The sequence below is a fragment of the Strix aluco genome, chromosome 7 (genome assembly GCF_031877795.1).
Source record: "Strix aluco isolate bStrAlu1 chromosome 7, bStrAlu1.hap1, whole genome shotgun sequence".
Taxonomy (NCBI): domain Eukaryota; kingdom Metazoa; phylum Chordata; class Aves; order Strigiformes; family Strigidae; genus Strix; species Strix aluco.
In genome coordinates, this window is record NC_133937.1 from 548,748 (window position 1) to 576,582 (window position 27,835).

General features: G+C 45.0%; 1 protein-coding gene and 1 long non-coding RNA gene across 4 annotated transcripts; one reads left to right on the top strand and one right to left on the bottom strand.

Moving 5' to 3' along the window:
- On the bottom strand, positions 1–26,508 carry MINPP1 (multiple inositol-polyphosphate phosphatase 1). 3 transcript variants are annotated; one of them, XR_012623914.1, is made up of 6 exons: positions 25,853–26,503; positions 25,510–25,698; positions 24,424–24,521; positions 22,578–22,711; positions 2,796–3,849; positions 1–1,381 (listed from the first exon to the last, which is right to left on the bottom strand). XR_012623914.1 is itself a non-coding variant. In XM_074830144.1 (5 exons), exons 1-5 carry the CDS (start codon positions 26,421–26,423, stop codon positions 3,450–3,452), a joined length of 1,392 nt encoding a protein of 463 aa, XP_074686245.1. In that variant the 5' UTR covers positions 26,424–26,503; the 3' UTR covers positions 1–3,449. The 3 variants fall into 3 exon arrangements, 2 of the variants coding, with proteins under 2 accessions (XP_074686245.1, XP_074686247.1); XM_074830144.1 differs by having other exon boundaries at positions 1–3,849; XM_074830146.1 differs by lacking the exons at positions 1–1,381; positions 2,796–3,849 and adding an exon at positions 20,973–21,559 and having other exon boundaries at positions 25,853–26,508.
- Positions 25,658–27,399, top strand: LOC141925708 (uncharacterized). The gene is made up of 2 exons (XR_012623915.1): positions 25,658–25,752; positions 27,167–27,399. It is a non-coding gene; the product is annotated as an uncharacterized LOC141925708 (long non-coding RNA).
- Positions 27,400–27,835: the final 436 nt, after the last annotated feature.

The window sequence follows — 27,835 nt, forward strand, 5'->3', positions numbered from 1 at the left end:
TAGCAACCTACCAAATGTATTTTGAAGCAGATCACAGCCATAACACTAAAGGTTGTGTCATCATTACTGCTCGTAAAAGAGATGAAGGTGTGCAGTTTTATTTCACGGCACTAAAAATCTAAAACAAATTCTGAGAATTCATCCAGTTAGTACCATATTATTACAAATTTGCATTGCATCCAGCAATCTGACTGCTCGATGCTGACCAGAATTACAGCAGCAGTACTTACTAGGAGGAAAAATATTTGTCAGAAATATTAGTTAAGCTTTACACATTTAACAAAATAAAATACATTTCAAACATATTTAATGCCAGCATCCAAGAACACTGTCAGTATTTTTCATCAACAAAAGCTTCCAGTTTGAGAAAGGTTGCAAACAAAGTCCTCAACGGATGACTGAGATGAGGTGTTTTGTCCAGAGTCACATGAAGGAAGAGAAAACATTATTGTCCTTGCAGAACTTTTTCAGGAGATGGTATAATCTGCAATGCCATGAGATATGGCGGCCTGTTCAAACACTGCTCACTGAGCTACTGCCCAACTTCACAGAAATATTTTAATCCATTTTAGTTTTCCTTTTTAGTATATAAACAAATTTATTTATTTGCTAATTTAAAGGGTCATACTGAAGTCACTCCCTAATGGTAAGAATCAGTCACATGAACAAGTGCCTAGAGCATTTACACATCCAAACGCTTTGCATTGCTACAATTGTGTAAAGTGGCCTCTAGTTGTGCCAGAGGGGTGAATCAATGCATCCTTTAAATACAGATCAGAAACAAACCAGCATATTTTCCTTTTCAGTTAATTGCTGACAGCCACTGAAAATAGATCTGTTATGCTGAAGGCATGATGGACCTGTACTCCAAGGCAAAATAGGAAACAGCCTCTGAAGAGTCATCCTTGAAGCCCTTCGCACGGAATTTAAGCATACGATCAACTTGGCAATGCAAAACCAAATGATGGTTCACTGCAGAAGGAATTTTTTGGTTCCTCCGCCTCGTGTGGTACAGGATCAAAAAAGCAGTCAAGTGCAACATATTCTCCTCCATAAGGAAGAATGATACATCTTTTAACAAACATGATGTCTTAAAATAAATCTCACCGAACTGACAAACACAAATCCTCCATTCATCTCCAATAGTCAGGCTTTCATCCCTTCTGTTCAAATCATGAATCACCACAGGGTGACTGACTCACAGGAAAAATATTTGTTCAAAGGTGGATTTTCTCACCCTTGTATCTGCTATTTACCAAACTTAACTGCCTTTAAACAAAGGTTCATTTCTTTGTAGCTTGCCTCAAATGTTGCAATAAAGTTCCTAACAGGCATCTGTCACAGTAATTATGATCAGTTGACTTAGTCTCAAGGCAGGATCCTGTAAAAAGAGGACACATGCAAAGCACAGACAGAGCAATAAAAGTCTCATGGCTAGGGCTGACAATTATCCTGACCTATATTCCTACATTTGTATCAGCATCAACACTCCTCCCTAACCATTTCACCAGTTTCAGAAAAAGAGCTGCAGAGCTAACACAGGCAAGTATTGGACTGGGATGTTAATGCTGAAATATCCACCAGTTTTAATCAGTACCTTCAGCTATCAGAACCCTGGTTGCCACAGAAATCAGTGCACTAATGAAACAGGGCCCTTACATCCCAACGTAGTGAAAAACCCTTAACCCACAGTACAACAATAAAAAACTGGTTTTCAATTGCTCCTTAGCTTACAGATATGTAAATCGTAAGTGCTTTCATACAAGACATATTAAAAAAAAGTGACAGAGGCCTCAATAAAAAAAATTATACACTAACTCCTCAACTTTGAGCCTTTCTCTTTTCCGTTTTTGTTTTTGCAGCACTGAAGTTCCCAGTTCTGAAGGTGAGCTACAAAAAGAAGTTACCCTTCAGAAAACGAGGGTATAAATGCTTATAGTGCACCTGATACCCTGTAGTAATCGCTTATACCAACCTTTCACCCCCTCCCCAGTAAAGACAGCAAACCACGCCACACTTTACAGGGCGAGCTCTGGAACACCCACTATAGAGGATGAGTACACACTTCAAGAGCTACCAGCACCATAAATCCACACCCTCATTGGCTTTGGGGCAACTTGTTCATGCAGCCATTCCCTTCTAGGTGATGAAGGAGTTTTTATCTTACTGCGTTTCAAACATTTCAAGACAATTGTCTTCATTTTTCCTTTTTCTGCCACACTGCAGAGCTCCAAAATACTTTCCAACTTTCAGTAGCAAGTGAACCTACTTTAAGTGCAGTTGTTTTAAAAGATCACCAGTACTTGTATGTAATTAATTTCTTTAAATCCAGCTTCATTTCAAGAACAAGGTGGATAAGACCTACGTAAGTGATGACACATTCAGTGCCTTAAAGCTAGCAGAGGTCAAGTCTCAGCCAGATACCTTTTACAGTCCAAAACATGCCTGGATTTAGGGTTAGCAACAAGATTTCAAGCAGCAGGCTGGACTGGAGACCTCCAGAGGTCCCTTCCAACCCGAGCTGCTAGGAAAACTGTCAGCACCTGGACAGGACCAAGATGTGCATAGCCATAGCAGAGCCTAACCTGAACATCCTAGCCCAAACCTTTAAGACAAAAAGTTGATGGGGTCAAGTGAAAGGATGCACCAGATTACTTAGAGAACAACTGCTGCATCTCCCAGAGCACCTTAAAGGAAGAGTGACTACTTCCCACTCCCTTGCTTTTTCTTTTTCTTTTTTTTTTTTCCCCTCCTTTTTTTTTTTAACCACTTCTTTTTAAAGATAATTTACTTACCCTGGAGGCTAACTTGCTATGCGGGATGGGTCGATGATGACTTTAAGACTTTAAACTCCTGGACCCTTTTCAGGCAGATAATGCATGCAGGAACACTGCAACTTCTGCTTTAAATGCCCAAGAAAGAGATGTTCCCATGGTGCTGTCCAAGCAGAAGCTGTGGAGGACTACGTACCCTCTCCCTCCTAGAAGCTCAGGAAAAGGAGCAAAAAAACTCATAGGTTTGAATTTTTTCCTGTGACAGGCGTGAAATCAGTAGTTAACAAAACAGGCAGTGCAAAGCAACACTGAATCAGTCCAACCACCTTCAGCTCTGATAAAATACAAGTTGGCCCAGCTCTTAAATCCATCTATGGCACATTCATAAGAGGAATGACCAATGAAATTACTTATTCACACATATAAACATACAGGTACGCTTCATCTTGCATCACATATTTGTTAAAAATGCTCAGCAACATCCCTGTTACAACGTTTGTTTTTGTAATTCTGCTTAGGTAATAAATAAACAGTGCACTGAGCTAACTGAGACGACCCATCAAATCTGCAAGTTTAGAAAGTCAACACATCAGCAGCAAATCATCAAAAGTGCTTGTTCACAACGTCCATCAAACAGAACCGAGATCAATTTGCAGAACACTCCGTTTCATTCCCTCAAAGTTCATCAACAGCAGTAACATTGACTTTTGGTAATTCACACTCTTCTTTGAAATGGCAGTTTTCCAGGATGTCCTTGTAATAGTCCTTGAGGTCCGCGTACGTAGAGGTGGTTTCATTTGAGTGATGAAACAACATCGGTTTTTCATTCAACAGCATCTGCACTTGATACTCTTCTTTAGAAGTTTTCACTTGATCACAGTGGTAAAGCACAAATACCAGATTGGCTGCATAAGGCACAATCCGGCCGCTGCGAAATTTCCGATGCGCTTGTCTGACGTAATTGTTTGCCTTGAGAGGCTCATCATCTTTGAAGAAGCCCATAAGGGCAAGCAGTGGCTGAAGAGTCTCCGCATGTCCAACTTGTACAATCAAAGGTGAGGAAATGGGTTTTGAACTGAAAAAGAAAAAAAGCGCAAAGGATGAGCAAGAGCCTGTGCTTTAAAACAAACATATCGACGTATTACACAGCTGTCAGCAACGAAGGCTTAAAGAAGTAGACTTTGAACTTGTTTTACTCCAATGCCCGATAAAAACCTGTTTGGGAATTTCAGTATAATACAGACTTCTTTTAAGGCATCCAAGCTTCCTGAATTTTGTCCCAATTTAAGGTATTGGCTCTTACATAAAATGTAAGAAGTTGTAATAAATGTAGTTAGGCTACAGCTAGAGCCTAATATAAACATGGCAAACAAAATCAAGAACCAGATCACTGGTGTGTGTTCACAGACTCAGTAGGTTTCTCCCACACGCTCTGTGAACCTCATCACTTGTGCCCTCTCCCAGGTATAGGAAGATCCAGTGACCATGCTACAGTTAATATACCGGGTTTGGATTAAATATAAGATTTTTTAAATAGCATTGCCTCCTCCCATCAGGAATTTGAGAGAAGGGAAGCAAATCACCAAGCCAGCTGCAAGGCTCTGTTAACATACAAACCAAGCCAAGCCCTTCATCGGACACGACACGAGTCCCCTTCCACTGTCAGCACGTGGGAAGGCTCAAGGACATTGCAGTAACTCATTATTTCTGTTAACACAGAACTATTGCAAATACATGGAGCGATTCCCCCATCACGGGCTGTGTTTGGAAAAACTCCCTGAGATTATTTTTTATAACCAAATAAAATTTTTACTGCAAGTTTCACAGATTTGCTTTAGTACAAACCTACAGGTAAAATATAACAGCTTTTCCCAGGATGCTGAGCTGTGTTTAATAGGATTGATTAGTCAGTAATTTTTGTTGTTGTTGTTCCCTGGCAGATGCAAAAAGTACCTGAACGACAAAGCATAATGAAGTGAGATCATCCAGAACACAATCCACTTCACAAAGACCAATGATTTATTATTAAAACATAACCTTTTTCTTTAGCTATTCTAAATACTTCAAACGACACAGAATTTTTTATAAAGTCTTTTTAATAAGCCTCTGCCTAAATTAATCCAAGGTGCAGCAAAGAGAAGTCCCCACATTATCATCATTTTAGACTTGTAAAGTTTTAAAGTTTTCAGCATTAATTTTGCTAGATTTGGGGATCAAAAATCTTATCCTTTATTACAGCAGTTGGAAAAGTGACAATTTTAATCTTGAAACTGAATTAAGTCTATAGTACAAACTTATTGGCACATTAAGAAACTACAGTAAACCCCCACTATACCACCCTCTGACCTAACTACAACCACATGATTGCCTGCACAAGCAAACAAATTACTGATTTCACACACCAACTGCTTTCCTCCCTGGCACAACACCACCACCAGTGCAGGATTTTAAAGAGAGTTTCTTGCCTACCTCGATGACCACCAATGCTTTTAACTGCGTATCATGCTAGAACAAGAATTGTGCTTTGATGGCAAAATACTGCCATTTTTTTTCCCCTATAATACAGTACAGGTGTTTAGAAAGTATATCAGCAATTACCAAAGTTTTGAAGACAGCGATCCAGTCGTTGGAGGAAAACAGTTGGCCCTCCGCAGTTTGTTAGTCCAAATTATAAGCAAGACTACTGCTCTCACTAATTCTCTAGAATACCAACTAGTCAAAAATATGATTACATTCACTCAGCACACAGGCCAGCAAATTAAGCCACCGATTCATACCATGAACAGAGCCTAAAATGAAGACAGTTTGTGCCACTAAAGGTTACACATTATTCAACCAAAGGAAAGATAAGAGCTGGGGTGCTCCAAGAGGAAGCATCAGCCAAGATGAAAATCTGCCCCTTGCTCCAGAGAAGGATGATGGCTTTTTGGGACCATCTCCAAGTGGCACTCACAAGCCCAGGTCATTTGTTTGAGCAGATGTAAATACACATTTAGCTTTCATGAGACAAAAGGTGATGTTTGGCAACACTCCAGCTGCCAGTAAAGTCCACCCACAGATAAGACACATCTTGATTGGCCTGAAAAGGAGGCGTTTCCTCCGCTCCAACCTACAGTCTGAAGCAACTAAAAAAAAAAAAAAAAAAAAATGGTTAACTGGGGGACTTGCCTGTAGATTCGAACTTTGATCAGGTAAGTGGGAATTCAGCCCGGGCACAGGATGGGCTCTGTACTACCAGCTTGATACCGCCAAGCTGTTTGTGCAGTCTGAAACACAACCTTGCGCCGTTCTGCTCCCCGGTGCGCCTGCAGCTCTTCTGCCTGTGCTCCTTAGACATGGGTGCACATACATGCATATAATCTCCCCGTCGGTGAAACATCACTTAAAAAAATATACCAGAAACTTGCCTCTGTTTCCTGTTCAAAAGAAGCATTAAAACCACAGAAAGGTTCTATATGGTGAATGTCACATTTTTTTCCACCCATGCCTTTGCTGCACCGAGAGGTGTACATTCACTGCAGACCCTCCTCCAGCTCCTCCAAAACCAGGGGTTCTGCCTACATTTCTCCCCTTGTTATTTATGACCCCTTCCCTCATTTTAAAATTGTAAAGCTTTTGGATCCTTCCACACCTTTCTCTTCCCTTCCCCTGCCACTCTTTGTTCTCTCCTCTTACTCATTTGACTGGTTCATGCATATCCTTCCCCTCCACACACACCTTCAGGGAAGTATTATTAGGCTTTAGGACACATTCACATCCTTTGTGTCAGTCGACAAATAGGAACAGCAGCACAAACCACATGCCTGTAGAAGATGACAGAAGGCTATTCCTTTGACCTCCTGCAATTTCCATCTCCTGGGCCAGATGCGGCTTCTACGTAATGTAGGACTTCTCAATGAATCTTTTCTTTGTCAAATTTCTCAAACCCACATACACTTTTAGCATGCACAACAGCCTGTGGCAAGCAGTTGCACAGCTTCACACACTGCTCTTGATTTTTTCTATTTGTAGACACCTTGTACCATTTAATCCTTTCTACTTACAACTTCGTAATATTATTTACTAGTTGAGAAATCCTACCTTAGCCATTGCAGAGTTTTTCCAAATGAGCTATATCCTTTTAGATCAGAGTATTAGAAATGCACAATACTCAAGACAGTACGCTACATCGTAAATCCATGCTGCACCCATGACGCTCTCTTAATTCACAACATCTCACACCCTTTCTAGTTGACTTACGGAGGTTTGAGATACTTCCAGGCAACTGTAACGACCTCAAAACTCAACTCCTGAGCGGCAAGTTATGCCAGATTCTACCAGACAGATGATAGTAACATCATTTTTCCATGTGGATTACTTCACAGATCTGCAGTTTTCAAGCCAGTTAGTCTCACAAGGTCCTTTTACAATCCTCCTAGTAGAAACAACTTATCTTACTTATCTTCAATAAAAGTGCTGCATCTGCAATGGCCACTTAACTACTCACCTCTTTTCCCCGGTCATTTACAACGTGCTGAGCAGCCCAGATCCTTGCAGATCGACTTCCACTACCAACCTGTCTCTGCTAGGAAAATCAATCAGCTATCCCTACCCTTCATTTCTTGTATTTGTATTCATTTTTTCACCCATGTAAGGACTCTCCCCTGTAACTCCCAACTACTTGATTTCTTCTGAGAAGGAAAACTGTTGAAAGATGTTTGGAAATCATGACTGTGTCTCCCAGATCACCCTACTTGTATGCTTGCTGATCCTACCCAACATCTCTAAGAGGTAGGTATTCCTTTCAAAGAGCCGTACTGACACTACTCTGGTACATCATATTCATCAAGGTGCTTATCAATGCTAGTATCAATCCTTATTTCTACTAGACTGGCCTGTAATTCTGATTTTCTCTTGGAGCTGGGTTGGTTTTGGTTTTTTTTTTCATTTTTCCTTTATTTGTTTTTAAATCACCACAGTTGCCAGCCCCCACAAGCTTCTTGGCTGAAACCAGTGCACACCGGCTGTTCTTTCAGCTATTTCATTCAAGTTCTTCTAGCACTCTTGAGGAAGTATCACCCAGCTCTAGTAACTTAGCATATTTTCATTTCATCCCAGCTGCACGCCCTTATACACATGCCTGCTTCCAAACCCAGTGGCCTATTTTATAATTTACTAAGCAAGTAAGCTAGTAATGTAAATGTCATAGAATGGTTTGGGTTGGAAGGGACCTTAAAGACCATCTAGTTCCAACCCCCTGCCATGGGCAGGGACACCTTCCACTAGCCCAGGTTGCCCAAAGCCCCGTCCAACCTGGCCTTGAACCCTTCCAGGGAAGGGGCAGCCACAGCTTCTCTGGGCAACCTGTGCCAGTGTCTCACCACTCTCACAGGCAAGAATTTCTTCCTTATCCTTGTATCTAATCTAAATCTACCCTCTTTCAGTTTAAAACCATTGCCCCTCATCCTATCCCCACCCCCTGATCAAGAGTCCCTCCCCCCTTTCCTGTGGCCCCTTTAAGTGCTGGGAGGCCACTCTAAGTTCTCCCTGGAGCCTTCTCTTCTCCAGCTGAACACCCCCAACTCTCTCAGCCTGTCCTCACAGGGGAGGTGCTCCAGCCCCTGAGCATCTTCGTGGCCTCCTCTGGACCTGCTCGAGCAGGTCCGTGTCCTTCTGATGTTGGTGCCCCCAGAGCTGGACACAGCACTGCAGGGGGGTGTCTCAGAAGAGTGGAGCAGAGGGGGAGAATCCCCTCCCTCACCCTGTTGCCCACACTGCTCTGGATGCAGCCCAGGACACAGTTGGCTTTCTGGGCTGTGAGCGCACATTGCTGGCTCACAGTCAGTTTTCCATCCACTAATACCCCCAAATCCTTCTCCTTGGGGCTTCTCCCAATCCACTCCTCGCCCAGCCTGGATTTGTGCTTGGGATTGCCCTGACCCATGGGCAGAACCTTGCACTTGGCCTTGTTGAACTCCATGAGGTTTGCATGTCCCACCTCTCCAGCCTGTCCAGGTCCCTCTGGATGGCCCATCCCTTCCCTCCAGCGTGTCAACCACACCACACAGCTGGGTGTTGTTGACAAACCTGCTGAGGGTGCCTCGATCCCACTGTCCGTGTCACCAACAAAGATGTTAAACAGCGCCGGTCGCAGCACCCACCCCTGAGGACGCTGCTCGTCACTGCTCTCCACTGGGACATCGAGCTGTTGACCACAACTCTTTGAGTGTGACCATCCAGCCAATTCCTTCTCCACTGAGTGCTCCATCCATCAGATCCACACCTCTCCAACTTAGAGACAAGGATGTCATGGGGGACAGTGCCAAATGCTTTGCACCAGTCCAGGAGGTGACGTCAGTTGCTCTTCCCTTACCCACCAGTGCTGTAACCCCATTGTAGAAGGCCACCAAATTCATTGGGCACGAATTGCCCTTAGTGAAGCCGTGTTGGCTGTCACCAATCTCCTCCTTATTTTCCATATGCCCCAGCAGTTTCCAGGAGGATCTGCTCCATGACCTTGCTGGGCACAGAGGTGAGACTGACTGGCCTGCAGTTCCCTGGGTCTTCCTTTTTTTCCCTTTTCAAAAATGGGTTATATTTCCCCTTTTCCAGTCAGCGGTAGCTTTGCTGGACTGCCACGACTTCTCAAATATGACGGACAGTGGCTGAGCCACTTCATCTGCCAGTTCCCTCAGGACCCACAGATGCACTTCATCAGGTTCCATGGACTTGTGCACCTTCAGCTTCCTTAGAAGGTCTCAGACATGATCTCCTACAGTGGACAGTTCTCCCTTCACCTAGTCCCTGACCTTCACCTAAATATGCTGCTAAATTCTCTAAAACAAGTGTTATATATGGCATTACTCTCTCCACAGGGAGGGGATTTCACACATCCACCCCACTCCAAAAATAAAGGTTTCAGAGCTACTAAGAAAAAAACCCAAACAGTCTGGCTGTTGGTGGTGGCTTTAAGCAAGGTTTGGCTTTACTTTCCAACTGATGCTAGCAAGAATTTTGAAATGGAAGTAAATCACAAAAAATATGGTTAACTTCTTAGTTAGAAAACCAGCAAGACATATGTTTCCAAACCAGAAAACAAATTATAGCATATACACAGACAGAAGTTTTAAAGAACAAGGAAAGAAAATATCATGAAGACTAAACAAGGCGCTCATTTTCACTGTAACTTGAGCTTTTATTTCACCTGCTTTAGTCTCATGAAATCCTCATGCCAACAGGCCAAACCAGCTTGGGAGATGAAATAAACCTCTCCCACTCACAGTTATCTCACCATATTATTTTAACAAACCATTTCCTTATACTATACAATTCTCTGTTTTAAATAGCCTCTTTAACACTGTATACTTGGTTTCTCACCAGCACTGGATATCTGATTTCTAAGACTACTCAAGCACTCTCTGTTCAGTCTCTGGGGTCATGACTTCAGTTCAGATGTGGTTTCATATCACCTAATAACGACAATAAAAATCACCACCAAGGTTAAAACAGCAACAGTAATATTTTTATGGGGAAATCATGAAAGATTGCCTCTGCAGAGCATGTACAGACAAAGGTTACTACTGCCCTTACATTTCTGATAAGTAAAGACAGGAGTGCAAAGCACAATCAATGAAACACTGATAAATTCAAAACAGTAGCACAGGCTAATAAAATATTAAATGGAAGGCTTGAAGTTTCCACAGTCAATCTTCATGATCGATTAATGACTTAGCATCACGTGGAAGCAGACAAAGTTCTCAACATCGTACTCTGGCAACTACTAATGATACTTCAATTTGCTTTTTTCCTCCCTTTTATTTAGTAGTAAATGACTTGGGAAAGCACACTGATTAGTAGGGAAAAAAAAATCTCATTTCCAACTTTAAAGGGAGATGAAGAGACTGTGCATAAAACTTTCCCACAAAATATTAAGAGCTTGTCTGAAAATGATTGCTGGCAATTGTTTTCATATTCATTTTCTGGGGCACCTCCAAATGAGCAGAAGTGGCTGTCACTAGGCAGAACACAAGCAGGGTTCATTGAAGAGATGCGTCAACTTCAGCTACTGAACCGCCCACACCTGCGAAGTAACTCTGACCACAGCTGAAAATGAAGAAGTTACTTAACAATTCGTCAGCACAACCCAAAAAGCTAAAGTCTCATCATGGAAAAGAAGGCACCCTGGAGAAGCACAGATGTGGGATTTATCATTCAGGCAAATTTTAGCTCTCCTTAATCTCAGCAGATTCAGGTTTAACCCTCAAACTTCTGCATGAGCTCACCCATCCTCAGCAGTAGATCATTCCTACTCTTCCTAGAACTATTGGTATATCTACTACTTTACATATGCAAGAAGTGAACTTTCTTTTAACCGAAGTTTATTTCCTAGTCACCAGTGTGACTTTCAGCTACAGATAAGCCAAACCCTAGGAGATAGTGGGGTAAGAAAAAAATATTTCTAGAGCAAAGCTTAACTGGCCAACCTTCAAACCTCCCTCCAACAACTTAAAAAAAAAAAAAAGTTTTAACAACTGTTAAACAAGCAAGCTTAGACTACATTCTGTCCTTTTTCTCCCCAGTATGAAAGCCAGAATAAAGGACTCAAATTCCTCTATTTTCAGATACGGGATGAATTCCCCATCCCTCCCACCTCCCCCTGTGATTTATTTCTAGAAAAAACCCCTAAATCTACAAGCAAACAGCAGAGATCAGGGAATGCAGTGGCAGTGGTGGGACTCGGAGGATAGCAGAAATAACTAACAGTGGTGTTGCTCAGTGTTCTCTCATCAGTGGGAAGAAAAAAAAATAAAAATAAAAATCTGTCAAACTATTAAGTCCTCATGTGTCAAAATTTCCACCTTAAATAGCAGGACAGAAGACAGCTGCGCTCATTCATTCCAGAATCAGCACCAACACAACAAACTGCCACCACGAACACTGACAAGATAAAAATTTTCTTCTTTTCCAACAAGGACATACATGAAATTGTCTGAGCAGCCAGGGATGAGGTTAGGAAGGTCAAAGCCCTAACAGAAATAAATTTGGCCAGGGACAACAAGGACAACAAGAAAAAGCTTCTATAGGTACGTTGGTGACAAAAGGAAGACTAGGGAAAATGTGGGCCATCTCCAGAAGGAGACAGGGACCTGGTTACCTGGGACATGGAGAAGGCTGAGGTACTCAGTGACTTTTTTGCCACAGTCTTCACTGGCAAGTGCTCCAGCCACACCGCCCCAGTCACAGAATGCAAAGGTGGGGACTGGGAAAATGAACAACCACCCACTGAAGGAGAAGATCATGTCTGAGACCATCTAAGGAAGCTGAAGGTGCACAAGTCCATGGGACCTGATGATCCGTGGGTCCCGAGGGAACTGGCAGATGAAGTAGCTCAGCCACTGTCCATCATATTTGAAAAGGGGAAACATAATCCACATTTTTAAAAAGGGAAAAAAGGAAGACCCAGGGAACTGCAGGCTAGTCAGTCTCGCCTCTGTGCCCAGCAAGGTCATGGAGCAGATCCTCCTGGAAACTCTGCTGGGGCATATGGAAAATAAGGAGGTGATTGGTGACAGCCAACATGGCTTCACTAAGGGCAATTCGTGCCCGACGGATTTGGTGGCCTTCTACAGTGGGGTTACAGCACTGGTGGGTAAGGGAAGAGCAACTGACGTCACCTCCTGGACTGGTGCAAAGCATTTGGCACTGTCCCCCATGACATCCTTGTCTCTAAGTTGGAGACGTGTGGATCTGATGGATGGAGCACTCAGTGGAGAAGGAATTGACTGGATGGTCACACTCAAAGAGTTGTGGTCAACAGCTCGATGTCCCAGTGGAGAGCAGTGACAAGCAGCGTCCTCAGGGGTGGGTGCTGCGACCGGCGCTGTTTAACATCTTTGTTGGTGACACGGACAGTGGGATCGAGGCACCCTCAGCAGGTTTGCCAACGACACCCAGCTGTGTGGTGCGGCTGACACGCTGGAGGGAAGGGATGTGCCATCCAGAGGGACCTGGACAGGCTGGAGAGGTGGGACATGCAAACCTCATGGAGTTCAACAAGGCCAAGTGCAAGGTCCTGCCCATGGGTCGGGGCAATCCCAAGCACAAATCCAGGCTGGGCGAGGAGTGGATTGAGAGCAGCCCCAAGGAGAAGGATTTGGGGGTATTAGTGGATGGAAAACTGACTGTGAGCCAGCAATGTGCACTCACAGCCCAGAAAGCCAACTGTGTCCTGGGCTGCATCCAGAGCAGTGTGGCCAGCAGGGCGAGGGAGGGGATTCTCCCCCTCTGCTCCACTCTCCTGAAACCCTCCCTGCAGTGCTGTGTCCAGCTCTGGGGGCACCAACATCAGAAGGACATGGTCCTGCTCGAGCAGGTCCAGAGGAGGCCACGAAGATGCTCAGGGGCTGGAGCACCTCCCCTGTGAGGACAGGCTGAGAGAGTTGGGGGTGTTCAGCTGGAGAAGAGAAGGCTCCGGGGAGACCTTAGAGTGGCCTCCCAGTACTGAAAGGGGCTACAGGAAAGGGGGGAGGGACTCTTGATCAGGGGGTGTAGGGATAGGACAAGGGATAATGGTTTTAAACTGAAAGAGGGTAGATTCAGATTAGATGTAAGGAACAAATTCTTCCCTGTGAGGGTGGTGAGACACTGGCACAGGCTTCCCAGAGAAGCTGTGGCTGCCCCCTCCCTGGCAGTGTTCAAGGCCAGGTTGGACGGGGCTTTGGGCAACCTGGGCTAGTGGAAGGTGTCCCTGCCCATGGCAGGGGTGTGGAACTGGATGGTCTTTAAGATCCCTTCCAACTCAAACCGTTCTGATTTTATGAGCTCACTCATGGCAAAGGCAAACTTGAAAAACAGACAAGTCTACACAAAACATTTGAAATCCTGATTAAGAGGCAACAGCTCTTATCTAATTCCACAAGTGTTAATCACCCAAAGCTATCGAGGCTTCACCACGTTTCACTTCAGAGCTTCTGCAGTCTCAAAGGCTCTTTTCTGAATGATCCCACCACTCACGTTCTTACAGACCTCAGAGATTAAATGAGTTACTGCAGCAGCATCGTGCTGATGCTAACCATTGAGCCATCATGAGGAGCTGAAACCGAATCAAAAAGGTCATGCCACGTGTCAAACCCTTCCTGCCCAAGGTAAATACTAGTTAGATCAGTTCATTTGTCTGTTAGTTGCCTAGGTATCATTTTGCCTGATTTTTTAATTCCTTAGATATGACACTGTAAAAGTTGCTGAGATATCTTTTCAGAGCAATCCTGAGCAAGCAAGTATTAGGTAATCAATGTGAGATTAAGTACACACTGGGAGGTTTGAAAGGCACAAGCAGCACTTTTAACTAAGTAGTTCTAGGCAGATCAATGAAAAGAGAGATTCCCAGGGGAGGTCCCCTGGACTGCCCAGGTATCTGAGAGAAGTCAGCAAACACACACACACTTCAGAAATGCAGACATGGGGATGCTGCTGAACATGCTGCAAGGACCTCTGGAGAATTCCACATCTCTACCTGGTTTTCCCAAAAGCACTCCAAAAATGTCAGAAGCCCCATCTTTGAAAGATGGAACTATCAAAACCAACCATACAATACGATACAAAGCTGCTGTTTGAGACATTTACAGTTTATTAGCAAAAGTCATCCCATTTCTCTGATTTTCTGGAAATGAAGTCAAGACCTGCATATTTTTCAGGTGTACTAATGTAAACTGTGTGGTCTGTTTAGCTGTACAGCTGGCAGGTTGTTCTGTGACCACATCAACATCTTATTACAGAGATCAGTTTACACGTCATCACACACACACCACCTGGTCCCCTCTCTGAACAGGTACCAAAAAAAAATTGCTTGACTTCAGTGTAAGTTCTGTATCACTATGTAATCAGCAGATGAGGTACAAGCACCTAGTCCAGAAGCTTTCACCACAGGCTCTCCCAGTATCCCAAAGAGCCCAGGGACACAGTGGGGACACCCTGAAGCAGCCCCACACCCCCGTGACCTCTGAGAAAGGGACCTTCTGGGGAGAGCACAGTACAAATGCCTCTGACCTGGCTCTGCAAGAGCTGCTTCATACCTCGAAGTAAAACCATTCGGCTACAAACTGCCCTGCCCTTCAAATAATACAAATTACACATCTACATGTCATAGCCCTGGTTCTACATTGGAGCTGCTCTGCTCCAGGGTGGGCGATCAAACACACTGGTTTACAACTCCCACCAAGGGACGCAGGACATCCTGAACCTGCTGACACATCCAGAGAGCTGAGAACCTGCCCTGTGCAAACGTGGGATCCCAGTGACAACTGAGTTTATTAAAAGAAACAACTGAACAATTTGGATCTGAACGAAAGGGGGTTTTTTAAATCAATTATGTAATTTCTACTGCATACGTGGAAGCTTTTTGCTCTGTTCCCTTTGTACGTACTATAAAAGATAGTTTTGAGCAGTTAATTGTTTTTAGATCATATACTGAAGTCTTTTGTACTGAGTCATAGGTCTGAAAGGAGCGATTAGGGCACAGTAGTAAATGACTACAGAAAGGTTATCAATTGTGTTGCGAACTGAGCTGCAAAGAGGAAGGCAAATTACATGGAACAATAAAAGCTACCAATAAATTGGCAAATTAAGCTGTTTACCTTATGGCTTAGCCTGGTAAAACTACAAAGATCACCTTCACCTGACCTTGAACCACATTCAAATTCAAGTCAGTCTTTTTTTTAAATACCTTGAACCTGCTTACTCTCAGAAAACCACCAAATATTTTGCAATCTACAGCTAGGTTAGTATTTTCAATCATTAGCCACATAATTTAAATATTGAGATGGCTGCACAAAGCATACCTCCCGTTTTCCAGAGCCTCATGGTAATCCATTCGAACAGTACAAGTAATAACAGGTATTTTATATTCTCTTTCACGAGCAAGAAAGGCAGACTTGTTAAATATTTGAAGCTAGAATGGAAAGGTATAAACCAGCTTTAATGCATAGCTGATATCCTTAAAGTGTGCCACAACCAATTTTCAAATCCACCCCTGCCCAAGTGTGTAGCTGTTAAGTGTTTTTTTTTATAAGATTAGCAGCTTCATATTGCATTAACTACCAATTTCTCACCAACACACACTGTTCCTGTCGGCAGAACGGCATTCCCAGATCACAGAGGTAAGGCTCACCTGGGCATCTCGCAAAGAACTGATGCTGAAAAGCAGTGCACACCTTTATGCCTTCTACGTAGGGTTTTCCTACAGATCCATACCCTACGCTGCAGCAACAGGGGCTTCCTCCTGCAGCCACAGCGTTTCCCCTTTCTCCTCTCAGCTCTGTGTGCCGTGTCTGCACCAAGGCAGGAAGCCAGAGAGCAACGGGGCTGAGCTGGCAGCACCATCCAACACAGAGACCAGACAGGCCTCCTGAGGAGGGAGGGAGGCCCCTCAGCTCTGAGGTTATTCCTACCATCAGCACCGTGTTAGGTGGGGGAGGAAAAAAAAAAAAAAAAAAATCATAATAGGTTTTGGTCACTAGCCATAGCCCACGTATGAGCCACAAAGAACTCAATCCCTCTTCTGAGGTGATACTCATTGACTGTTCCTCTACATGCCAATGTTGAAGCAACTCCAAATACCACAGCTTTGGGAAACTGGACACTTTCTAACTGTTTAAATGAATGCAGACTGATAAGAGCGGCCTCTCAAGGATTCTTCCACAGTAGCACAACTGCAAGGGAACCTGCATGCATGTATTGCTACCTGGCAGTTTTACCAATTTAATGAAGCAGGGACACTTTCAGTAAGGCCCAGGCTCCAGTGGGGGGAAAACCCAACAGTTCAGTGAAGAGTATTTCCCCATTAGCTTCTTTGCTGCACAGTCGCATAGCCTCAACTCTGTATTTTCTACCCGTAACAGGAACACTTGGGAAAAATGAAATTCTTATGTCTTCACAAAAATAAAAGTGCTTTATGGACTAAGACAACTGCACAAGTACGCCATTTCAGTACAACAAGTCACCTGGTTTAACTTTATATTCAACTCTTTGATACTTTTTTTTTTTTTTTTTTGGTAATTAAAACAACTTGTATGGAAGAGAGTGTCCCAGCCTCCAACCTCTCCCTAGAAATGTGACCATGACATTTCCTCACAGACCGGTAATATAGTATGGAGGAATGTGGTCCTGAAAGGTCCACTGTGACTGTGGCAAGGTCTCAAGGAGTAGACACTTTCTACTGAAGAATTAAGCTTTATTAGACATTTATATCTCATTGCTACTGAAGGTGCAGAAGAATAGGGTCCATGCATGGGTGTGCTAACAGTAGGTGGTCACTAATTCAACATCGGACCCAAGTTCCTGAATAGATATTCCAACACCTTTCCACTAGCTGGCTGGGGACAGCTGACGAGCAATCATAGAGTGAAAATCCCTTTCACAGCCTTCAAAACCACCCTGCTGTACACCAAGACCTACACAGAAGAGACTATTGCTAGTTTAAACCAAGAATTCATATGATGAAAGATCCTAGAGGTGTCTGAAACTTTTGCACTGCAAATTGAAGGTGGAGCTAATGAGCAATAGGTATTTATTACCAGCTTCATCACTGTCTTAAGGACAGACTAATCAGTGGAAAGTATTTTCCCCACAAGAAAGAAAAGCGAGCTTTAACAAGGCAACTAAGCTTGGTGAGCAATCAGATTGCAAGGTCAAGAATCACTTCATGGAAGAAACAGGGTTACAATAAAAGAAAGTTTCTCTTTTTAATTCAGCTGTAACTGGGAATGAGAACAGAACAAAGCTATTGAATAGAAATACTTGGAAGTATGCTACAAAAATTCAGTGTTGCCAACACTGTTCTCCACTGCCAAGCCTGGAGCAGAACAGACCATCCAGATCCCTCAGCTTCTTGCTGGAACAGAAATGCTCCCCTTTCTACTTTTGGATAGTCCAATCTAAGCGCTCCAGAAAGAAAGGAGAACTTGGAGCAAACATAATGCTCTGGAAGTAAATTTGTTGTTCTTAAATTTTTAAAGCAAACAGTCAGTTACAAATCTACATTAAACACCACTAAATTGAAACAACATTCCACTAAAAGACATTTTGTCATCACAAAGGTTCATTTTCTCAGTAATGAACCACTGCAAAAGTATTCAGCCTGTTGCACAGTAGCATTAAAAAAAAAAAAAAGATACACTCATGCACACACATGTCACAAACTGTTCATAAACAAGAAACTGTTCACAAAGAGGACGTCTCAAACAACTCGAGTGGGACACCCTGTGGGGGAAGCAGAGCGAGCTCTGCGGAGGGGGGCCGGTGGGCTGTTTCTCTCCCCCTCCCTGTTGTTGCCCAGAGACAGAACTTGCCTCACTGCGCAGGTACAAGCCAGAGCAAATGAGAAACTTCTGGAACAATCTATTTCGCATGTGTAAGAAAGACTCTATAAAGGCAACGCCCCATGTGTGTCTTTGTCGACCCACTGCCTACGGACCAAGCTGGCTACTCTGCGACAACGCTGGATCCCAGGGTGGTGATTCCCCTTTTCCTATCCCCTCCTCCTCTTTTCTCTTTCCTCTTTCTGCTCTCTCTTTCTTACATATATTCATGTGTGTAAGTTTTGTATGAATTGAATTGCCATCATTGACGGGTAGGAAAATAGTCTCACTGCCAAAGCGCCTTTATTCGTTCCCTCCTGGAGGGTTATCAGTTGATTGTTGCCAAATTGTCTCTATTCCCTCACTAAAGTGGTCAGTTAATCAAGTCACCAGCACAGTTGTTCCTCGGAGTCACTGTGGTGACCCGGCCACCCCGTGGCTCTGCCGAGCAGAGAGCGGCTCTTCCACCAGCACATGGGCTCTCCGGGAATTCAAAAGATTCACCCCCCTTGTAACCCACCGCGTGGGACGAGACAATGCGCACAACCAAGCATTTTGTACTGTTATTAACAGAGGCATATTTTTTTATTTGTATGGTTTCTTGTTTTCATTTGTATTCTCATATTGCCAGGGGATGCGGGGTAAGTCTCTCTCCCTCGATGAAAAAGCACGACTTGCACCTCCGCTCTCCGGATCACAAGAGACACAAGCTGTTCCAGCACACCGGCAGATTACCACACATTCTTAAATGCACCGGGTTACCCGATTCAGATTATGCTCAAGTCTTCAGTGCTTTAAGACTGCCACCTTACGTTGTGGGATGGAGTGACACGCTCCTTCTGTGCACGGCAGTGCCCTTCGGAAGCTTTCAGTCCCCATTTTGGATGATGCAGCCCACTCACCCAGCTTTCCAAGACTTTTAGGGTCCCGATCCTTTACACACACACACACACACACACACTCACTACCTGTTTCCCTCTGTGGTGGCAATAACATAAGAGAACCCCCAAGACTGCAACTGCACTTCTGCAGCCAAAGCTGAAAGACAGGATGAAGTTATCTCAGTCCTTGAGGGCTCTGCCTCTGACACCCGCCTGCTCTTCCCCAAGGAGCCTGCTCCACTTTCCAGTTTAGTGACTGCTAATCTAGTTCACAATAAATCAGAATTACACAGATCTTTTTTTTCCAACTACAGCTTTTTTATTTTTTTTTTTCCCATTATTACTATTAAACTTACAGGGCTATCTTATACACACTTGAGACAGACAGCTGCAACTAGTGCATATAATTTAAGGACGGAAAGGCTATCACTGTTCAAAGAGTAAATTACACCAAAAGGAAACAAAACTAGTAACCGTCTTTTCATGAGTCAAGCTACCCTTAGAAGTTATTTTTCAGATTTCAGAAGGACAGAGGGGTCTCAAGGGCCTTGCCTGTCTGTTTTTCTGTTAACCCACACTTCCTCCTGCTCTTCTCGTTCCCAGCGTTTACTTTGTCTGTTCACAGAGGCAGACAGGACACTGCAGAGGCCACCACCACAGCGTGCTTGTCAATCTGCTCAGTTGGCTGTTAATGACCTGCACCCTACTGTCTTTTTCATTTAGCTCTCTAGTAGGCTGAAGAAAGGACGCAATGAAGAAGTTGATTTAAAGTGTGATCTAGCATAACCACTGCTCTGACTCCACCACTACCAAAACGAGAGGCGTCACCGACTCCCACACAAGCCTTAAATTTCCAGATGTCAAAGTGATCATTTGACAGCACCATTTCTTAAGCGAGCCTGGCTGTAGAGGGGTCCCTATGGCTGTTTCCTTCAGCCCACTTTCATTTACAGCAACTCCCCCCCAAAGCTAAACTTACTTATGTGGCAACTGCCAAGTTTTAACCCACTCATGACAAAATGAACAGAGGTGTCTCCTTTGTGCTGGCTGATGTGCAGCACAGGTATGATTCAAAAGGCTGCCACACAACGCAGCAGAGTCCTGTATGCTCCCATTTCCAACCCTGCACAGCCCCCTTCCCTGCACTCACATAACCGTTAGAGCAGGACCGAGGCACTAACCTGGAGGAAAACATTGGGAAAAGTCTACATGCACATCTCAAAGGCAAATTTTCAACACATTTACCTTCACACGTACTACGCTAGCACTCTGTTAAAAACAGACATGTCAGTCTGATTTTCCAGGTGAATCCCAAAAGTAATTAAGATAAACTACTTACACTGTTTACCCAGTGATAACTCCTCTTTAGATGAAAGAAATCATGTCATGTATTAAACACGACCTCAACATTCCTGCGTCACTCAGAGCTCCAGTGATGAACACAGAGCCTCTCTCTCTGCATCTGACACTAGAGGACAACAAAAAAAGCCAACTGACTGAGAATTATGTGACTTAACACACAGTTCTTCTACCACTGTTAATGTCCAACTTGGATCCTCAGCCAGCAAACTCTTAAAGGAACAAAACTTCTTTGCTGTCTTCTCTACTATAAAATGGTTAAAATCAACTTTATGGATTGTTCCTCCAACCCAAAATGTCAATGCTACTTCTAATTTCAGTCTGCCAACTAAAAGGGGAAAAATAAAATGTCTTCCAACGGGTTATCATGTAAAAAAATACATACAGCTAGCCTCAGAGATCCATGACTCATGCTTTTCTTTCTGAAATATCAAAGCTATTAATATCATCCTGCTGGGTGTTAGGTAGATCTACTTTAATATACTGAATATAGAAACAAAGTCACAGGGATGCTAGGAATGCAAGAACATCCACCACATGTAACTAATGTTTACATATCAACACGAAAGATGCATTTGCTGGTTTTAAGTTAAAGCTACCAATAAATTGGTTCCTATCAAGTATTTAACAGCACAATATTTATACAATGTTATGATCATATCCTTGATATTGTGTAGTTTTATAAACTTTTCCACACTTATCTGCTAAGGTAATTCATGTGACTGATCACTAAACTATGAATTTATAATTCCTTGTTTGCATGAGGAGCATGCACACAGGTTGTAAATTAATTCTCATATGAATGCACTGCATTTAAGCCTAAAGCAGATCTCAAGAAAAAAAAAAAAATTACCAGCGCATGAAAGCAAATGCGGGTAATTCTGTGACACAAACATCACAACCTGTAACTGAAGCCTTTGTTTTCACCACACCACAACAGATCCCAGTTTTGTTCCTATTTTACTTCTTCCCATCATACCAATTCACACAAGACACAATCAATGCCAAACAGATACTGAGTCACTACTGCTGACCGATAGGAGTAAACAATACAAAGAAACAGCACAGGCATCTCCTCTCTAATTTGTAAGGAAGTACAGGGATAGTTACACCCATGACATTACAGAGGCAGTTTTGAGGACTGTGCGAGTCAGTGGATGGAATAGCACTGCTGTTGTTCTTCCACTGACACAAAAATGACCATTGTCAAATCCTGGCAATAAATGAGGAATCACCTTATCAGACCACCATCCTTTGGAGACACCTGGTTATTGCATCTTCAAGTCTAGTAACAGTTACTTGTCAGGCCTAGTATCTTCCTACAGCTACAGTGTTGTTCCCAAACTACTCCTTTGCTGTAAAAGAATGAGAACGGGAAACTAAATATCCCAGATGAGAGTTCTCGGACTGGCCGGCTGAACTACTGATTCATGTAACAAATCACGGCATTTACAACAGGACAGAAGTGTCTTTTTCCTGTTCTTACAGAGCACCCAGTGTATCGCCCAAAGTCCCCCGTTCCCCAGTTACAATGAAGCAAGTTTCTCACAAGGCTGGGTTGCTGTTACAGCTCCGGCCTTTTGGATCCTGCAACAGCCTGCTCTGGTCTAGAATCACTAAGTGTTTGGATTGTTCTATAATAGTTATTTTTCTGTACTTACATTTCAACACCTTTACAGAAGGTGTTGAAGCTGTTACAGAACAGAAAGCTTTAATAATGCAAGAGACTCAAATCAAACATATGCAGAAAGAAAGACTGCCATGCTGAAGAGCTTAGGTAACCAGATAACAGAATGCACCACTGGGATGCTTTCAACCCCCAGTCTTCTAATTTTGGCACAGATTATTTTTAGCAAGGACATTTTTAAACAAAAAGCTCATTGTTTTAACTCAATGGCCTCTTCTCAAACTGTGCAGGAACAGAACACCATTATCAGACACAGCAGCTGGCTGTCCCTTAAAGGTCTATGTGGATCAGTAAGTTAAAAGATGAAAATACATCACGCTGGGCACAAGAGAAACAATGGAAGAAAAAAAAAAAAAAAGCTTTTTACAGTAATACTGCTCTATGAAAAATTTCATTCTCTCCATTAAAATTCTCCTAGCTCAAACTCTCCTAACTTTGTTATGTTTGGAAGTAAATTACTTAACTTCTATTCACATTATATCCAACTCATGACTGACCACAGAAAGAAAGTTTGCAGCCAAAGCACAAAAGCCTTTTCATTTACCTTTTGCTCTCTTCCACCGCTTTGTCCAAATGCTGGAAAATATCTTGGAATAAAATGCAGCTAGAGCGACTGTTGATGTCATAGCCATATCCTCTCTTCCAGTATTGCTTCAGGTCATTCAGGTATTCCAGCACCTAAAGTTACAGAGTTCACAAGTTTTTATTATTGCACTAAAGGAAAAGAAGAAGCCCCCAACGTGAAGCAATGATGCTACCACACACCGCATGAAAACAACAATGCTTTGACACAATAAAAACCAAATCCCAAACATCAAGGCTCCAGTTGAAACCACTTCAGCATAAACCCAGACACAATAGATCAGAGTAAAAAAGCCACTAAATTCAGCATCTCATCTCTGACCGTGCTCATCATCAGGCACAGGGAAAACAGCAGGCACACCTCCCCAGACTCCAGTAATTTTCAGCCCAGGGCTTTGAGCCCTAAGGTGGTTTTCTACAAATTTAATAGACTTCAGTGGATTGTCACTCACAATAGCCCAATCTCCCCCTTGAACATACCAAGTTTTAGCCTTAATAGTACCCTGCAGCTTGGCTACACACAGTGTTAAAAAAAGCAGTCTGTTGTGAACCTGCCTGCTGCTAGCTTCACTTGGTACCCGTTAGGTGCTGCACATGACAAGACAATCACTATCTGCTGCCTTTTTTTTTTTGCATTTCTGGTTTTCTCTTACGAAGGTCAGAGATCCTCAGTTTAGTTAATCATTCTTCAGATGGAAGCAAGCCCATACCCTTAACTGAGTTTGCCTATTTCTACATTCTGGAGATGTGCACACATCTCGGAAAGACAGAACTGCGCCTTGGATTTATGTAAGGGAGCACGATGCTCTCCTTGTTCTCTGTTCCTTTTCTTATAATTCCTAGCATTAAAGTTGTTTTAATTTTTGTTCATTAATCTTACTGTAGCTGAGCCAATGTTTTCATGGGTCTAAATTTCACTTCTTAGCAGCACAATGCATCTGAGAGACAGCCACCTCGCCTATGAAATTTTAACTTCTTATCCCATACGCATCGCTTCGCAGTGAACATCACCTGCCACGGTACTGCTGTGTAATTCACCCTCACGGGGTCCCCTGCAAAGCCTCTCAAACAGCCTGCGTTCTCACCATCCCAAGTAACTCCATATAATCAGGAAGCTTTCCCACCTCACTGCGAAGTTATTTGTAAATATACTGAACAGCACAGGGCTCACCAGAAGCCCATGGTGACTCTGCTCCTCTTTGAGAGGAGAGCATTTACTCCTAACTCCATTGCCAACCCTTCAGTCAACCACCTAGCTATGCAGGTCTCCCCTCTTTCCCAGGGGTACTAAGTTTCCTTAAGAGCCTCGGAGGGGCCTTACTGAACATCAAGGAGTACATCAGGTACCTTTAGAAAGAAGAGAAACCAACATAAGTCTCATTTATCTGTGTTCTACTGGTTTTATTCACAGGTATTAGGTTTAAAGATCTGATAGTCCCCAAAACCACATAAAAAGAGTCTTAGAGGACCCAGAAGATCTCATTTGATGTCCTCCAGAATCAAGGCACCGATTACCATATGCAAAAGAAAGCTGTCCAGAGCATTTCTGATGTTACAGAAATAAAAGCATTATGTAAATTAAGCACAATAGGAAAAGACAATTTTAAAGGGGACAAATCAAGACTTCACCAGTACTTCAGTCTGAACAAAGAAGGGTATTTCCTGCTCTTTGGAGACCAGAGAAGTGCTTCGTTAGGTTGCTGAAGAATAAGGAGCACACAACTTACAACTTCTGACCGTGAAAAAAGTTGTATCTGAACACTAAGGCACCTTTTGAATGATTCTCAAATATCCCATTTAGCACATACCTTGGCATCCTCTTCACTGAAGAGCGAACACCACGGGGAAGTCACGTTTTTTATAGCCAACTCATATGAGCATGTGAGAAAAGCCACTTGAACAAGATCTGCAATAAATCCAACAAACAAGCAAAAGATAAACCACTGCTACACAAGTAGCAACTTTCTCTCAACCTGCCTCTAAAAGGAAATGTAATTGCAATTTAGCAATGCAAACAACGCAATGGTTGGACCAGATGATCTTCAAGGTCTTTTCCAACCTAGATGATTCTGTGAATCCAATAAATAATCACCAGTCCACCACAGGCCAAGCACCAAGAATAAACAGTTTTCAAGAATTATGGCACAGAATCCAAATTTCAGACTGCAAGCTTTTCACATTGCTATGAGGGGAAAACGAGAGCATTTCGCATCAAACGCTGCACCTCTGCTGATGTACGTGCTATCGGTGTCAACCACGAGTGCATCCTCATCACCACAACGGCCAGAGGAGCCAACACAGGGAAGGTGTGTCTGTTCACGGCAGAGCAGTCTTTGACTACCACTACTCCCCTTCCACACCGGTGCCTGAGTTTGAGCAGCAGCGTGCTGCAACTTTGGGATCGAGGCTTTAGGGACGTGCTGGAAACAACAGCAACACCTATTTGGGGGGGCTCCCCCCCACTGCCTGACCACAGGGAAATGTCGCACTTCTATTCTGGATGATCAAAGTTACAACATGGGGATAGAGGCTCACCTTCTTCTGCGGTTATTTGTGCGTTTGAATTGTAGCAGTTTTTACAAAGGCTACTGCTTTTGTCATTTAATTCTGCTCAAAAAAGCAGAATTAAAAGAATAACACTCATATCCCTCCAAGCAAAAGGTAAAGCTGATTTCATCTACAGGATGTTTCAAACATCTTTTTCTTCTGACTACCGACTACCAAGCATTCATTACTGCAACACCAACATACACTTGCAGTCTCATGCATTTAATTAGAGACTGCCTCTCTGATCTACAGTGTATTTTAAATTACCTACTCTGCGTAACTACACGTCTTGGAAGTTGTTCTTGGCCAGACCCGAGCCGAAGCTCCCTGCCACAGCCGTTCATTACCTGCGTTTAGCTCCTCCGCCGGCAAACACAAGGCGCTCGCAACCTTCTCCAAGACCTTCCTCATCTCGGGCCCCTCTTTGAAGGCGTCCACCTGGCACATCGCCGCGTCGTTCTCTTCCACCCAGGCTACAAACTTGGCGCAGTGATCAAAAAACCGCATCAAGGAGTCGTTCACTTCCACCTCCACCTCTGAAAGCCACGGCGGGACGCAGTCAGGGGAAGGGAGCACCGCCGTCCCCAGGGGTACCCTGACACGGGGGACGCAGCGGGGGGGCCCCCTCGGCCGGGGAGGGGGGACACAGGCCGCGGGAGGGATGCGGGGGGGGGGTGTGTCCGGACTTACCGTCGGTGCCGAGGCTGAGGGAGGGCCCGAGGCCGCGGCGGAAGGCGGCTCCGCTCTGCAGGCAGCGGTGCTTGGAGCTGCTGGCCAGCAGCAGGCGGCGGCGGGCGGCGAAGAGCGCGGGGAAGCGGGCGGCCAGGCGGCGGGCCAGCTGCTCCATGTCGCGCCGGCCCTGCGGCGCCAGCCGCCCGTCCAGGCTCTCCTCGTACCACATCTGCCAGGCGGCCAGCGCGGCGGCGGCGGGGCAGGCGGCGGCGGGGCGGCGGCGGAGCCGGGCGTGCAGCTCGCCCAGGCGGCGGATCTGCCCGGCCGTGGGGTAGCGGGTGCCGTGGCGGAGCAGGGCGCGGAGCTGCAGCGGCGCGCAGGCGGCGGGCAGCCGCGCCCCGGCCGCGGCGGGACCCAGCGACAGCGGGTCGTGCACCAGGTGCGGGTTCACCTCCTCGTAGCGGGACTTGGTGCCGAAGTAGCCGCTCAAGCCCGCCCCCGCCGCCGCCAGCAGCAGCGAAGGCGGCAGGAGGAGGAGGAGGAGGAGGAGGAAGGCGGCAGCGGAGGGGAGCGCGCGGCGCAGCGCCATGGCGGCAGTGCGCGGCTCCCGCAGGAAGAGGCGGAGCGCAGCCGCCTCCGCTCGCCTTCCACTCGCCCCAGGGGCTTCGCCTCGGTCCGCGCGGCTCGTAGTTATCCGAGGGGGCTGGCCCAGGCGAGGCGGGAGGCGGCGGAGACTCCCCTCAGGCCGGGCTCCCTCCCCTCAGGGCTGCACGCGTGGGTTAAAGCCCCGCCTTTTTGGCCCATTTAAACTCGCCACACTAAAGCCCCCGATTCTCGTCCGTCCGTCCCCCCCACCTTGTGGCCGCCCCGGGTGGGCACCCGCCGGACGAGGGGGCAGCCCCGGGTGAGGCAGGGGAAGGGGGCGGCTCCTCTCAGGGCAGGGTGGCTCCCCTCAGCTTGCCCCACCTCCCCTCAGGACTTCACCCGCGTGGGGGAAAAAAATGCCTTTTTGACCCATTTATGGCCCCTCACGATGCTAAAGACCCCAATCCCCGCCCCCTCCTTTGCGCCTGCTTTGGCAGAGCTTGGCCTCCGACATGAGCCGCATCATCCTTCTCCACAGCGGCTGATGCGTTGGGCGAGCGAAGCTAAGAAGAGGCTTTCAAGGGTGTTTTTGGCTCTTTGTGCCCAAAAGCTGTTCAATTCTACTCAAAAGCACAGGCAGCGTTGCTGTGAGGGGGACTGTGGGTCACTGCTGCCGGCGATGGCACTGCAGGTCAATGGTTTGCGGGGCGTCAGGGTTTTTTAACACGGCTCATGCGTTCCCAGCAGGAGCAGGTCCAGGTGGAAACACGCAGCTGTGGAAAAGTCACACGAGTGGGAGCGTGAAGTTTGCAGCCAGGGGTGCTGCTTCCAGTCAGGAGCGGTGTCCAGAGAGCCACCAGCACTGGTTATAATCCTCACATCCCGCTGGCATCGCTGGCGGCACGGCACGACGGCATTGTAATGACCTATCCAGAAAAGCTTAGAAAAGCAAAGAATAAAAAGAGGCATCCTGTGGAAAAGCCTGAGTGTGCTGGTGACGCATCGGGTTATAAAACAGCTTGGGCAAAAGCATATAAGCAAAACATCCCCCAGTGCTGATGACGCTTTTTCAAGAAATCCCTCACTACCAAACAGGTAACAGCTTGTTGATAAGGAAACTCAGTTACCTGTGTGAGAAGCAAGGCTTGAGGTTGACAAAAACATCTCAAGCCTCAGGAAAGGGGCTTAGCTCTTGGCCCACAGCATGTCCTGGGGAGACCTATGTTTTATACACAGACAGATCAGGTACTTTACTCCCTGCCTACACTGTCAGGCTATTGCTTATACAGTTAAGAATTTTCACTGAATAAATAGATTTTCACGGTATGTTCAGTCAACTGGTGAAATTCTGTTGGCCAAGTGTGTATGCCACCCGTCTCCCACTTCATCAATAACCAAACCAAAGTGTTAATGCAA